The 13,944-nt window shown below is 52.3% G+C and overlaps 4 protein-coding genes across 4 annotated transcripts; all 4 read right to left on the bottom strand.

Moving 5' to 3' along the window:
* CTAM01_10855 (uncharacterized protein) lies at positions 1-216 on the bottom strand (the record flags this gene model as incomplete). Its single annotated transcript, XM_060526867.1, has 1 exon — positions 1-216. The coding sequence occupies one exon, from the start codon at positions 214-216 to the stop codon at positions 1-3; it is 216 nt and encodes a 71-aa protein (XP_060378515.1).
* Positions 217-2,822: 2,606 nt separating this feature from the next.
* On the bottom strand, positions 2,823-3,888 carry CTAM01_10856 (isopentenyl-diphosphate delta-isomerase; the record flags this gene model as incomplete). Its single annotated transcript, XM_060526868.1, has 3 exons — positions 2,823-3,055; positions 3,144-3,485; positions 3,690-3,888. 3 exons carry the CDS (start codon positions 3,886-3,888, stop codon positions 2,823-2,825), a joined length of 774 nt encoding a protein of 257 aa, XP_060378516.1.
* A 1,406-nt stretch (positions 3,889-5,294) lies between these two features.
* On the bottom strand, positions 5,295-7,453 carry CTAM01_10857 (MATE efflux family protein; the record flags this gene model as incomplete). Its single annotated transcript, XM_060526869.1, has 3 exons — positions 5,295-5,382; positions 5,515-5,843; positions 5,927-7,453. The coding sequence occupies 3 exons, from the start codon at positions 7,451-7,453 to the stop codon at positions 5,295-5,297; spliced, it is 1,944 nt and encodes a 647-aa protein (XP_060378517.1).
* A 3,363-nt stretch (positions 7,454-10,816) lies between these two features.
* Positions 10,817-13,677, bottom strand: CTAM01_10858 (proteasome/cyclosome; the record flags this gene model as incomplete). Its single annotated transcript, XM_060526870.1, has 4 exons — positions 10,817-10,843; positions 10,899-13,376; positions 13,434-13,504; positions 13,557-13,677. 4 exons carry the CDS (start codon positions 13,675-13,677, stop codon positions 10,817-10,819), a joined length of 2,697 nt encoding a protein of 898 aa, XP_060378518.1.
* Positions 13,678-13,944: the final 267 nt, after the last annotated feature.

Genomic DNA, 13,944 nt, shown 5'->3' on the forward strand with positions numbered 1-13,944 from the left:
TCAGCTCCCATTCCCAGGCTTGACCCAACAAACACCTGCGTGGGATGAGTTGCAGTGAGTGTCAGGCGGATAGTCTTGGCGTCTTGGAGGCTCTGCTGGTTTGCGTTGTGTGGGCAAAGGCAAGGAATGTTGCCGAGATAAGAGGTGCAGATGCAGTGACGAGTAATGAGATAAGCCAGCTGGACTACCGCGCCATCCTTCGCACGTGGGGTGCATATGCAGTGCTCTGCCAAGTATGAGGAGTGATGTGAATATCGTTCAACCGTTGGTTGGGCACTGCTGCATCGTACTACTCGGCGCTCATCGTTGATAGATCGATTGTGTGCCTTGCTCTCGGGAATCTCGTGCTGCCAGGCTGGCCTTCGTTTACATCGTCTGTGGTTTTTGAATGATGGAGAACAGGATCTCTCCAACCTCTGCTCCGAGTTAGCTGTGAAGAACGAAGTTGAAAGCGAATGGCATGTATACATTCGAAACCCCAGAAGAGCTTCTAGGGGTGAGACCAGCCCCTTCTAGACGGCCTTTGAGGGCATTTTCAAAAAGTAGAGCGGAAACCTTGTAGAATTGAGTTCGCCGTTGAACAGCAACGTCGTTGCTGATGTATGTTAAACGAGATGGAATGGAATGGAACTTGTCAGTCCAGAACAGCGGGTTGATGTCACTCATATTACATCATCGTGCTTGCCTGGCCCAGCATCGAGGCAAGATGCGAGTGAATGGAAGGTGCAACTCATCACCTGGGCAAGTCCGAGGACATGTACAGGTTACATGTCGCGCTCGCGACGTACCTACCTTTGCGTTGTTTTGGTACCTAAATTAACGTTGTTTCTGACAACAAGATACCTGGACACCTAAGGTCAAAACATAATTCCTTTGAGGCACGCCAACCGGTTCATGTTGTTTTACTTACAGTATGTCACTCGATGAAGAATCCTTATTGGGCGTTCTCAGCAACCTAGATGACGACAGTTAAGCTTTGTGATGTACAACGTATCGAGATAGCTCTCTTTTAATCTCTGGTAAACATGAGACTTGGATCTAGATGTTGCTGCCATGACAGGTACAGGTGGAGGCTCCTGATTCAAACTGGGCGGAAACATATTCAATTCCATCGATTGACGTACATGTATCTGTTTGTGATCATGAATATATGCTAATTGTGTACTTGCACAGACAGGTGCGCTTTCACCTGTTGACAACGGCAATGTCTTCACTGAGGTCTATTTCAAGGTTGTCAATACTATCGCCCGCCTTTCCAGTCTGTCCATGATAAGCCCCAATCGCTCAGTATGATATTATAATGTTTACTTATACTTGTCGAACTTCAAATCAGCGATGGTGAAGCTCACCTGAGCAGTGCCTAGCCTCTGTACCAAGACCCCCGACATAACATTGCGTTGCTTGGCCCTGTAGCTATGACAATTACGATAATAACGTCCGAAGAGGAAGCTGCTGCCTCCTTACAAGCGAGTAGCACGTCTAACATGTGCGTCTAGGGTCACTGACGGACGTTCTGGTTATACCCGGAAGCACAACTCAGACAATAATCACCTGGCGTAAGAGGCGCAAGGTAAGTGGGCATCCAAGACAGGAACCATGGACTTATCAAGCGTTCTCGTCTTTAGAATCGGGCTCCTCGAAACATCCTGGCCCTTGTATACCGTAGCTGTTCCTCTTATTTGATCTCAGGTCATTAAGATTATCCGAGAGGTTTTGAAAGACAAAGGAAACCGTTCGAGTAGGCCAAGAAAGTAGCTCACCATTCTGGAATGGGTCGATTCCATCACGACTGACTCCCTGCATACGAAACATCTGGTGACAAGCCAAAGCAGATCATCCATGCTCCTCGTTTTCCGGATTCCTCCGGATTATGAGCAAAGACCATCAAAATCCATCAGTAGAAACATGATGTAGGTTCTGTACTCGCGGCATTGATAGAGTAATTAGGAAGTCCCGCGGTGAGGGTCTTTTTCAAGCTTTTCGAGTATCCAGCGATACGGAAGTCTGAATTGCAATTGATTCCCAAATCCCCAACTACAGTATAATGCTAATCTTCAGACGTATCAACCTGCTCTGCTATCTCGCAGATATCAAAGCACTGCGGGAGCTTTTCCCCATTCTCATGGAGCACTAACCCGAGGATGAACGAAACCAAAGCTGCCCCATGATCATCCACAACGGCCTCATTCAGCAACTCCAACGTATAAATAGCGTACTACGCTCCCGTTGTAGGGAAAAGCTCCTCCGGCATCCATAATTGAGCATCAAATTAGAATCTAGAAAGCCCCTCTTAGTAAGGTAGCCTCCCTCCAGCTGCATACTCAAAACAAACAGCCATCCCGAGACAAGGCTCCCTAAGCCCAGAGGACTCCGCGTTGCTCCTAACGACTCCTCTACCACCGGTCTTGGTGTTCCACGAGAAGGGACGAAGTAGAAATCTCCGCCAGCCCGTTCTCATCAACAAGCATAACTTGAAATCCCCTCCGCCATCATCGATCACCAGGCCACATTTTCCATTAGAACAAAGTTTTTCAATTCAACGTGGCCAGCAGCCAACGCCCCAAGTCGTATTCATATGATGAAAAAGGGGGGATATCTAGGATTACGAAAATTCGGAAAATAAAGAAGGGCAGGGAACACTTCAACAGTGTCTGTTTTGTTTTTTACCGCCACATGCAAGAGATAGGGAGAGGGAGACAGAGAAGAAAAACTGCAACGACGAGACAAAACTCCACGTCTAATGCTCTCTCATGACGGACCATTGGGGTCCTTCCACGTTGCCAGGTCTCTTTGCCATCAGAAAATCAGTCATCCGTTCTCATTTACATGCGACGAATCTCCTGCTCGTTGGTGTACTTCTCCAGCCCAGAGTCGAGGCTCTCCCACCACTGGAACAGCATCGAGTTGCAAATGAGCTTGAACCAGGGGGTGAACTTGAGCTGGGGGTCCTCAAACAGCTTCTTGAGCTCGTCGGCGCTGACGTACTGCGTCGCGCGGACCTCGTTCTCGTTGGGCTTGAGGTCGACCTTGGCCTTGATGAAGAGAATGTAGTCAACTGTGACCGAATTAGCAAAGGTTATACATTGTCTTCTTTACCCAAACTTCCTAAGAGAAAGGGAATGGGAAAGAAGGGCAAAACATACTCTCGTGCTCTCCCCACTTGCCGTCGCTGGGCGCCTTGTAATGAATCCTCGTCAAGAAGTGGAAGTCATCAAAGGGCACCTGCTTCGGGTCGATACCGAGCTCGTGCTCCAGCTTCCTCTGCGCGGCGCGCTTGACGCCCGCGACCGAATCCTCGAGGTTCGCGCCCGTCTCGCCGGGGATCCCCAGCGGGTGGGAGCAGCACGTGTTGGTCCACATGTCGGGGAAGGTGATCTTTTCTGTGGCGCGCTGCTGCAGGAGCAGGCGGTTGGTTTCCGGATCGAAGAGGAAGACGGAGAAGGCGCGGTGGAGGAGGCCCTTGTCGATGTTGGTCATGAGATGGCCTGTTGTTTTGGGGAGTTCAGTGTCAGTTGACTGTGTTGTCTTGTAGTTCCCCCTTCTATTGCTTCCTCTCGCGCGCTCTCGTTCTGTCCTTGTCACAAGGTGGCAGCGCTTGGCTAGTCACCGCAACAACCAACTCGAGGGAGAGGGTTTATACACAACGCGGAACCGGCAGACGGCCCAGGAGGACAGGAGAAACTACTCACAGGCCTTCTTGCTCGCATTGCCAATAGGCTTGTCGTTCTCGTCCAACACAATGCACACCTCGTCCATGAGCCGAATCTGCTCGGCATCGTGACCGGAAAGGGCCTCGGTGCTCGTGTCGATGTCGGGGAACAGGCGCAGAATCGACTCGGCCGTAATGCCCTCGCTGGCCGTCGTCGTGGTCGTCGTGGTAGTAGACATCTTTATTTTTTCGTGTTTGCCCGTGGAAGAGGAAGTCTTGTTGTGTACCCCGTCTATTGTCGCGTGTTGTGTCAGCTTTCCAATTTCGAAACTTTTTTTTTCTGTACAGCTAGCTATAGCTACAAAGATAGCTTTTGCGCATGCGCACAAAGGGGCGGGAGGTAGAGAGGCTTACTGCTCTTCTTATAAAGTTGCACAAAGACCGATAGGCAATTATGTGAGAGAGCAAAAGAGTAGCTTTGTTCGGAACTTCCCCCGTCCGAAGTTGCGAATGTGCGAGAGTGGAAAAGATAGAGGTTGCGCAAGAACGAGAAATTGGTACCAATGTAGCGATTCGCAGAAAAGGAGGGGTCTCCCCTTCTGACCTTCTTCTTCCCCTTCCCCCTCCAATCCTCCCAGGCGGGAAACTGTTCGAAAATGATCAGTGCCCCTCACACCCCTGCACCCGCCATTCGTTCCCCCGGTGGCAGAGTGAGCAGGCGGGCCACCTGAAATCAGTTCCAATTCGCACTCACAGAGCTGACTATTGATGTTTGTCACTGGTTTTCGCCGTGGCCCCAATTTGCCAATCTCCCGCATCCCTGTCTTGTTGGCTTAGCTTGCCTTTTTGGAGGTGTGGTTCTCTGCGCTGCCCAGGCCGCAAGACGGTCCCTGAGTTGGAGAGAGCTTCCGCACTGGCACCATAACTCAAAAGTTTCACTTGGAGGCCTGGAAACTTTAACGGAGAGAAATGGGCTTCTAATTCCACCTTTCAGGGCTTCTTGGAGGGGAAGGATTTATCAGCCTAATTGTCGAACGGGGGATTATCCAGGTACATCTCTGCTCTAGTTGGACCTGATGCGTTTTCGTACCGCTAGAAAGAACTCGTTGGGAAGTTTCCAGCTTAGACTCTTGCAAGCCGCTTCTCTGCCTTGCCCTACGTGGTTCTGACAGGTCGCGAACCACCACGGACGTCCGTCAGTATCTGAGCGGACACTTCCCACAGACGTCACAGGATCACACGCCATGCTACCAGAGGTTATGGAACGAAAGGATGCACCAGCTTACCTGACTTGGTCTCATCGAGCGAGGGCAACGCAGACACTTTGACATTGGCATTGCAACGGCCGAGCCCGCATTCGTATCAGCTGTGCACCATTCTTCTCTTCTTCTCCCGCTTCCGTCAATTACTTCCAAAGTTATGCTGTGCTTTGCGATGCTCGCTCGCTTGCTAGCTAAACATGACCAAGCCAGAAATTCAAGGCCTACTAGATGTGAATCAGGATATATCTGATATATCCAGACGTACATCTTCGACAGTCAATCATTAAATCACCAATTTGTAGCCAAACAATTATCATGACCCCGCTGACCGATTCCGGGGTATACGTAAAAAAGTCGTGACCAAACTCTTGGCCAAGGACGTTTCACTCGGCCTGGTTTCTCGACTCCGCCTCTTTGGCCGCCTTGTGCCAGTCCGTGAAGTATACAAACGAATACTCGATAATAGCGACCCTATGACAAGATACATAAGTTAGCCAAATTCCTCTCATACGCACTTTGCACGTCTCTTATCCCATGCCCGGAGAATCGAGAAATCTGAAGAAAGAGATGGAGTAGAAAACCAAATAAGAACGGGGCACTTACAAGGCAAGTCCGATCGTGACGCCCAGCCACAAACCCTTGAGCTTCCAATCAAGACCAAACGCGGTCCCAAAGGAGATTGGCATCGCAATGAGGTAGTACACCGTCAAGTTCGCATAGCCACCGATGGAAGGGCGGCCAATGCCACGCAGCAAACCGTGTGCTCCCGCGGATAGGCCGTCAAAGACCTGCATCAACGCACACAGCGGCAGCACGTTGGCCACAATGGCAATGACCTCTTCATCATTGGTAAACAGTCTTGGCAGGTGGAATCTCAAGCTGCCAAAGAGAATGACGTTGAACACGCCCACAATCAGAGCTGCTGCGAATGCCTGTCGAATCAGTCAGAATATGATTTTTGAAACTAGGTTTTCCTGGAGCGTGTGATGGAGGGGGGGGGAGCTAATGAACTTACCACTCCGCCGGTAATCTTTGCCGCATCCACCAACCCGGCACCAATGAGGTTAGCGATTCGGGTGGACGCCGCGATGCTGACGGGGAATGGGATCTGGTAGGTAATAGCACACAGCGTGACGACGACACTCTGGGCCGCCAGGTATTCCGGACCGAACTGGCTCGAGAACAGAGTCAGGATCTCAAAAGCCATGTACTCGGCCTCAATCATAATCATGCCGGGCAAAGCCAAGCGAAGCATCGGGCCCCAATTTGACAGAGCTCGTTTGCTGAAACCGCCCCAGCACTGGTATCCGTCGATGAAGCGCACGTAAAGGAACAACAGCAGCGGAAGCAGGTTTTGGGTGCAAACAACCGCAGCAGGAGCTCCGATGAAACCCCATCCCAACCTCCAGACAAACAGCCAGTTCAACAGGATGTTGATGGGCGCAGCGACTAAAAGGACCCAAGTGGTGGCCTGAAACAGACCCTGCGCCTGCACAAACCGCTTCCCACCCTCGAAGAAGACGAAGGCCGGTCCGCTCAGGATCAGCATGCGCAGATACTGGCCAGCCAGCCGCGCAGACTCAGGTTCCGGGATGACGAGCCGCAGCACCGACTCACTGAAGAACCACAACACGGCCAGCGGGACAAAGCACATGAGCAAGAAATATGTCATGCGCTGAAATTGCAGTCCGACGAGATGGCGGTGTCCGGATCCGTACGCCTGCGCACAGAGAGTATCGAGACTCGTCGCGAGACCCTGGAAGGGCGCGTAGACGGTGATAGTCGCTGTCATGGTTGCCAAGCTCACGGCGCCAAGTTCAATCTTTCCAATGTGTCCTACGGCGAAGATGGAAACGACATTGACCGAGTACTGCAGCATAAAGGTAACAATGAGCGGACTGGCATACTGAATGATGGTCTTGGCTTCGCGCTGCCAAGTAGTGCGAAGTTGGCCCGTCGAGACTGCCGCTTCCCACTGCTCATTGAGAGTCCCATGGCCATCAACATCTGGCGCTGGAGCTCCGGACAATAGAGGGGTTGATTCGGAGGGCCGACGAACGATGGCCTGGGGTGCCTCTTCATCGTGAGGCTCGAGTGGAACCTTTGTGCTGAAGAGACGTCTGTAGGCGCGGCGATAGAATGGCTCGTTTTCCTCTCGGGCATGTTTGGGAGGCAAAAGATGATTATCACGCAACAGACTCAGCTCGGCATCGCGCGACTGCTTCTTTTCGACTCTAGTGAGGACTGGTGGTTCTTCGGCGGCGTATATCGGTTGCGGGTTCATAACGGGGCGGGAGGTGCCGAATGCGACACCGCTCGGGCGGCGGTAGAAGAGAGGGCCCTCGGCGGACACGTCCTCGTCGTCGGAGCCGATGGCATCCTCATTCTCGTCGACGTATTCGTCTTCTGAGCATTCTGCCAAATCTCTTGCCAGGAGCTCTTGTGCGGGCGGGGTTCCCGTCATGAAAGACGAGCTGAGCTGGGCGACAAAGTCGCGGCTCGAAGAAGCCGCCTTGATGGGAATGCTGCGGTCGTCCCCCATGACGCAGTTGTCGCTGACCGAATTTCAAGTGTAGGTGTAGAGATGCGGAGGTCAGTAACACCTTGTTCTCCGCCGTACTATAACGTCGTCCTCTCGCCTTTGCTCTCAATGCGAGTTGCGCAATCCGCTAGGTAACCCCAACCAATAATCTGCACGTGTCTTGGTGCTTCGAACGGGGAATCTCAGGTAAGACGACGTCGCGCAGTCGGATGCGACGAAGGATTACTCAGGCCGGTGTCGGTGTGCAATGGTTTGCTTTGGCGTGCCTCCGAAACTCCAACGTCCGATTTGCGCTTCTCCAAAAGAGATATTGGACAAGCGAGGGCCAATCTAGTCTGTTACGCGGGAACGGATGCCAATGTTCGGATGGTCGTCTCGTACGATTCGGCTTACTTTCTCCCTGGTCGTAGGTTGTTTTTGAAGAGAAAAAAGAAAGAGCTTGCAAATAGGAGAAAGCTCGGCGAGAAGAGAGTAGGCGGAAGAGGCGGAAGAGGAGGAGAGCATGAACGTGGGCGGTGGAGGGGTGACGAGGAAGTTATTAGTTTAAGGCATAGATAGGAAGTCGGAAGAGTCACCCGCGCCCTTTGCTGAGGACCTGGACTGGAGCTGGCTGGGTGGGCTGCGCGCACTTCCCGAGGCGAAAGCTGGGGAATGAGACCATCTTGGGCTACGGAGTACGGTGCCACTGCCAGGGAACGCGTACGAAGTAACGAAGTACGGATAGCGCATCCATGGAAAACAAGCATGGATGGGAAAGACAGACGGGAGAGAGATAGAGGAATTCCCAGTCCACAGTCAGCCAGTCTCGCTCTTGCTTTCCAGGATCTCTCCGTTGTTGCCCGCGAAGCGCGAAGCGGCTAGATTCGCCTGGATATCCACCCAGTAATTGCGCGATCCACTGCCTCGCATGGCAGTGGCGCCCTTTGCACTTGTATCCGTACTACGTACTTTCCCAAAGGTAACTAAATGATATCCGAAGGCAAGTACTCCGCAAGGTAGACTTAGCTTCACTTGCCTTGCAGCTCTGACATTTTCTCTCCCGTTGTCATTTGCCATCCATCTCACTAGGCAAGTACCTAGCAGCCGCACCAATATGGCACGAGGTAAGGTAGGTGCAACTTACAAGTCGTGCCTTCCTAGAGCTTTCTTTCATCCCACCAGGGCACGTTGTAAGCGAACCGCTGCTTGCCAATCGCCTGACTCATCCGGCCAATGACACACCAGGGAATCTACATCCCGTAGCATCTTGCCTTTTCAAAGCTTGGCATCCCGCATCCTTCTTGCCATCTCTTTGCAGATCTAACCAACTTTTTATGTTTTTGGCAGTTTACCCGCCGTTTGGAACCTTTCCAGCGGGTGGGAGCTACTTCCAAGTCTGTCCCTTAGTTCTGTCATCGACACTCAGTACCTATACTCCGTACTTACCCGTATCCAATGTATTTACATCCCGGAGCTGATAAGAAAAGACGAGACAGAGACGAGCCCAAATGCGACGCATCCCGCCGAACCCAGCAAAGGGGCCCGTCGGCCGCCTCCCCGGGCTCCGCCGTCGTGACCGGGACCCCGGAATCTTATCCATCAACAATAACATCCGACCAACGGACCCCAAACAATCAACACACGCAATCCCATCGTGTAACATTCCGCCGCATCCTCCCACTCATACTCAAAGAATCACAGGGCAGGCTCGCAATCTTCAATATTCTCTTTTCGCGTGCTATTAGTGGTAACTGCCACCCTTGAACTTCCCATCAGTATATCCACCTGTGCTCCGTAGTGTTATGGCTTTGGTTCACGACATCCCCAGCCCAGAACATCCGTTTTCTCTGCCCGGCCCATTCCCATCCCCTCCACTTCCACCATCCATCCCCCAGCCTCCACCAGCGCTAGCAGTTTTGCCCCTCCTCTCTCTCCATCTCCCCTCCGAAGTTCCGCCAGACTGCCAGTCTTTTCGCATAAGTATCAGACAGGGTTACAGCGCGGCAACGCGGTCAGCTCAACTCAGCCTGGTTTAGCCTTTTGTACCCATCCCCTATCTATCCCATCCCGTCCACTTCCCCGTTGTGCCCGTATCGCTTTACAGGCAATATCCCACCATGCAACCGTTGTGACGTCCATTACGTACAAGCAAGACCTTTCTTTCGTCCATGGTGTAAAGTAAAGACATATCCCCCATGCGCATGCGCATCTGGATGCACATTTGTCTTTAATTGCCAACATCTATCCGTAAGAGGGTAGCGGTGGCCTCTTTGGGCTGGGCCAGAAATGGATTACTTGATGTGATAATCTCATCGCATCTCGGATCGGGTTGAAATCCCAATCTCAGATCTCCCCCGGGAAACGAAGGCTATTGGTTCGCACCGGCAAAAATTGCTGCATGAGGCAAGCGGAGTCGTTGTGTCAGCATCTGCGAATACACACCTTCGTCTGACCGAGATCAGATTCAAACCGACGCCGCAGCCCACTTGCTAGCAGACATCATTTCATACTAGGTAGCTAGCAGGCCGTTGCTCTTGTCGTTGGTGATGTGCCTGGTCACTGTGTTTGCTCTGTTGGTAGTTATGCGTATAATAACCAGGTTAGCTTATGAAAGTCCTCCAAGAACTTGGCGTATTACGAGGGCTGGAGGTTGACCGTGATGAAGAAACGGTAACCCTTAATCAGTAGGAGTGTCCACTGATGCTATGTGTATTTGATTTTATATTCTGCCTTTGCTGGCTGCTCGGGCGGTTCTCGATATCGTTTCTACAGTATTAATACACGGTATCAGTGGATACTCTCACTGTCTCGATAGACTGATGCTATGTGTATATACTATATAGAATAACAAGAATCGCCTGAGCAATCAGTAACGGTAGAACATTAATCGAATAATACCTTTTATGGCGAGCCCCCAAACCTAGCCATAATACTGTAAGAGTGTTCAGCTATGCGAACGTCTCCGAGCTCATGGAGAAAGTCCTTGGTAGTAGACTGGAAAATGCCACACTTCCTTTACCACGTTCATTTGCGTATCAGGCTCAAAGATGATAGCCGGCATGCTGGCCATCGCATCGTCGGGCTTCGGCCTGACCTGGTTGTGCAAATCGAAACCGTACAAGGCTGCGGCTCGCATATTTGCGTTCGGTTAACCGGGGATCTCAAAAGATTTAGTTGCATTCAAGAACATTGTCACTTTTCGAAAATGTGTAAACGTTAAAACGCCTCTTCATTGCAGCTGATCCGTCTATTGATGTGGGATCTCATCTGTCTGATGACATTTCGAATGCCACTCACAGACGTAAGATTACTATACAGTGTATCGTGTCCCAGTTCCATGCCTGAACCTACGATCCCAGGTCCCCCCGAACACCCTGAAATCATCTATTTCTCCTCTACCCAGTCGGGGTTCTGCAATTAGTTAGCAACGCACGCCTTCACATTAATAACGAATCCTCAAACGTACCTTCTTGAGGATCACCAATCCCTCTAGTGTGCTGTTCAAGCTGATGTACTGCTCATCCTCAAGCTCCGCACGCTCGCCGTACGCCAAAACAACCGGCGTGCTCTGTGTTTGCCAGCCGGTGATAGTCTTGGGCCGACCCGCTTGGCCGACAACATCAACCGCCTGACCAACGCGGACGTTGACCTTCAACGGCTTCAGGTCCTCGTCCAACGTCACCAAGAAACGGGGGTGCATAGCCGTCACCAGGAAGTAGAGCAGATAGTGTGAGTTAGATGTGATGAACGACTTGGCATCGATCATGGCGACCAGCACGGCGAGCAGACCACCCGTAGACACGCGCGAAAGAACGTTGCGGTCAGTGTGGAAGGGGTTGACCGACATGGTACCCTTGCCCATGTGCAAAAGACCTTGAGCAATGCGCACCATGAAGAGAGACTCCTGGTCGCGGTGGTAGAAGCTGGCCAGCTGTCTAAGAAGCTGGGCAAGTCTGGCGTTGTTCGTACCCGCACCCAGGAGACCCATGGCGAAGATGGCATTGATAGCAACGTCGTTGTCGTTGTCGTGGGAGTATCTGGAGAGCGTGTCGTAGACCTTCATCTGGGGGTTGCTGGGGCTGATCAGACCCATGGCCAGAGGAACTGCTCTCCTGATGTTGGGCTCGCCGTAGTGCATCAGATGGCCGAATTGCCGAAGAACCATCTCCTGGCCCACATCTTCGCCCATGGCAACGAGTGCGATACCGATTACTGCGTATGACTGGAGGAGCTCGTCACCCTTCTTCTCGTCTGAATCCTCAATATGCTCGTTGCAAATGTGGAGCAACTCCTGGATCTTCAGGACAGCACCGGTGCCTGCCCAAGCACAGATCTCAGCCAGCACGGCCGTCGGCTTCGCCATCGGGTGGTCAACAGCCTTGAGGGTCTCAAGGATGACGTCGACTTCTTCCTGACGGCCAAAGAAGAGCAAGCCAAGACCAAGTGCCAGGAAACGAGTCCACTTGTCTGTAAGCTGGCTCTTGCGTTCATCGTCCAGCAGAGTTGTGACGATAGCCTCACTGATTTCGGGGTTGGAGGAACCAACAAAGATCAGACCACAGGCCAGGGCAGCCATGGCGGAAATTTGCATATCCTGGGAAGAATCAGTGATGATGGGCAGGAGGAGCTCCAAGGTAAAGTCGTTGTTTGAGCCGGCGTAGGAGAGACCCAGGCCCATGATGCTGGCGGTTCGGACAAGAGGGTTCTTGTGGTGCAGCTTGTCCTCGTCACCCAACAAAGCCAAAGCGGGCTCAGAGTCAACACGCGCTCCGGAGTTCATGATACCAATGGCAAGCATCGAGCCAGCCAAGATCTCGGGCTCCGCGGCATAGGTGTACTTGTCGATCTTGTCCAAACCAGCCTCAACGTCCCATAGCAACAGAGTACCCAGAGAGGCCACAGTCGACATCATGCCGTCGCCTTTAGTCTTCCATACCCAGCTTTCCTTGTCCTGCTCAACCAGCATCATCTTGTCGTTACCGAAGCCGGCGTTTACAAAGGCGTTGACAAAAGCGGCTGCCAGGTTGTGGCGAGCTGAATCAAGGTTGGTCATGCCAGCAACACGGCTGCTCTCAAGGTGGCTCTTGTAGATGTCTTCTGTAGTCTTGGGGTCCAGAATGTTGAGCTCCTTACCCAGGGACTTGAAGTGGTCGGACAGCTTAAGATTCGACAGGCACTCCACGACAGCCTGGGAGTCCGCGTCCTCTGCGGGAAGATCCAGGACAATACGTTGCCGCGCGATGAGAAAAGCGAGCTGCTTCTTCAATGCGGGATCTTCGGCCTTCTCAAAATCGGCCTTGATGAGTTCGACGTCGTTAAGGCGAATGGCAAGGGTCATTGCCAGGGCGTACTCCTTGTATGTGAGGTAGATGTCGTGGGCGGTCTTGAGGAAGAGCTCGTTGTCGGGGTAAGTCAGCAAGTTGACCATGCTGACCATGTAAAGGCAGACGCGGCCGTATGTGTCCTTGTCGAGGTGGTTGGGGATCTGATCGATGATCTCGAGCTCGCTCATCAAGTCCACAGCATCTGCCTCGGCGTTGCTCTGCAAGAAGAGCGGAATGAGAATCAAGGCAAGGTCGACCAGATCCTTTGTCGGCTCGTCGGCGTTTATCCTCTTTCCGTACACCTCGCCAATCTCCAGAGCCAAATGCCGGGTGTACTCGTGGCCCCATGATCCAATGTCGGATGACGGTGCAAGTAGGCGGTACTTGAGAGTGTCTTGTCGGTCCTCGTCGGAATACGTCATACCAATCACTGACAAAACATCTGCAAGTGACGTCTTGTTCTCTCCCGTCGGCCAATCCTCGAATAGTTTTGTCATCGTCTCGTAGTGTGGTCTCAGGAACTTCAGCGGTTTGGGCACAGCCGTCATTGATGAGGTTGACGTCTTGATGAAGTTCTTCATGGCCTCGAGGGCCGGCTTGTAGAGAGAGGCATCGGATTCCTAGAGCCAACGTTAGCATTTTGCACACGATGCTAGCATTTCAATCACGCAACGCACCGTGAGGCGCTCGACGAGCATATCCAGCTCATTCTTCAGCTGTTGGTCCTCTTCGCTGAGCTCCTCCGCAGCTACGAACAGTTAGCCCCTCATCAATATCGCAAGACAACCCGTATCGCTCACAATCGATAATCTTCTCGTCGTCCTTCTTGCCATTAACCTGGGCTTTCTCCTTCTTGCTCTCCTCCACGGCCTTTCCCTTGCCCTTGTCGGCAGCGGTAGGCTTCTCGCTGTCCTGCGCCATCTTGACGTGTGTTTGTGGACTCTGTATAGGTGGGGTAGGTCCTCGGGAGTTTGGTCAAGAATCGGCGCGTACGTCTGTGCAATTCGTCAAGGAGTGGACGTCGGATCGATGGTGTGCGGTTGAGAGAAGGATAGAGTGGTGGATGGTTGTGATTCGTGAGGGAGATGGAAGGTGATGGTAGCTTTGTAAAGCTAAGCAACAAGTCGAAGCTCCCCGGTTGCGTACGAGCCTGGCCTGCCTGCCGCACAGACACACCTGGGCTTGGAG

This window comes from Colletotrichum tamarilloi (genome assembly GCF_030869305.1).
Source record: "Colletotrichum tamarilloi strain Tom-12 chromosome Unknown Scaffold_53.1, whole genome shotgun sequence".
Lineage (NCBI taxonomy): Eukaryota > Fungi > Ascomycota > Sordariomycetes > Glomerellales > Glomerellaceae > Colletotrichum > Colletotrichum tamarilloi.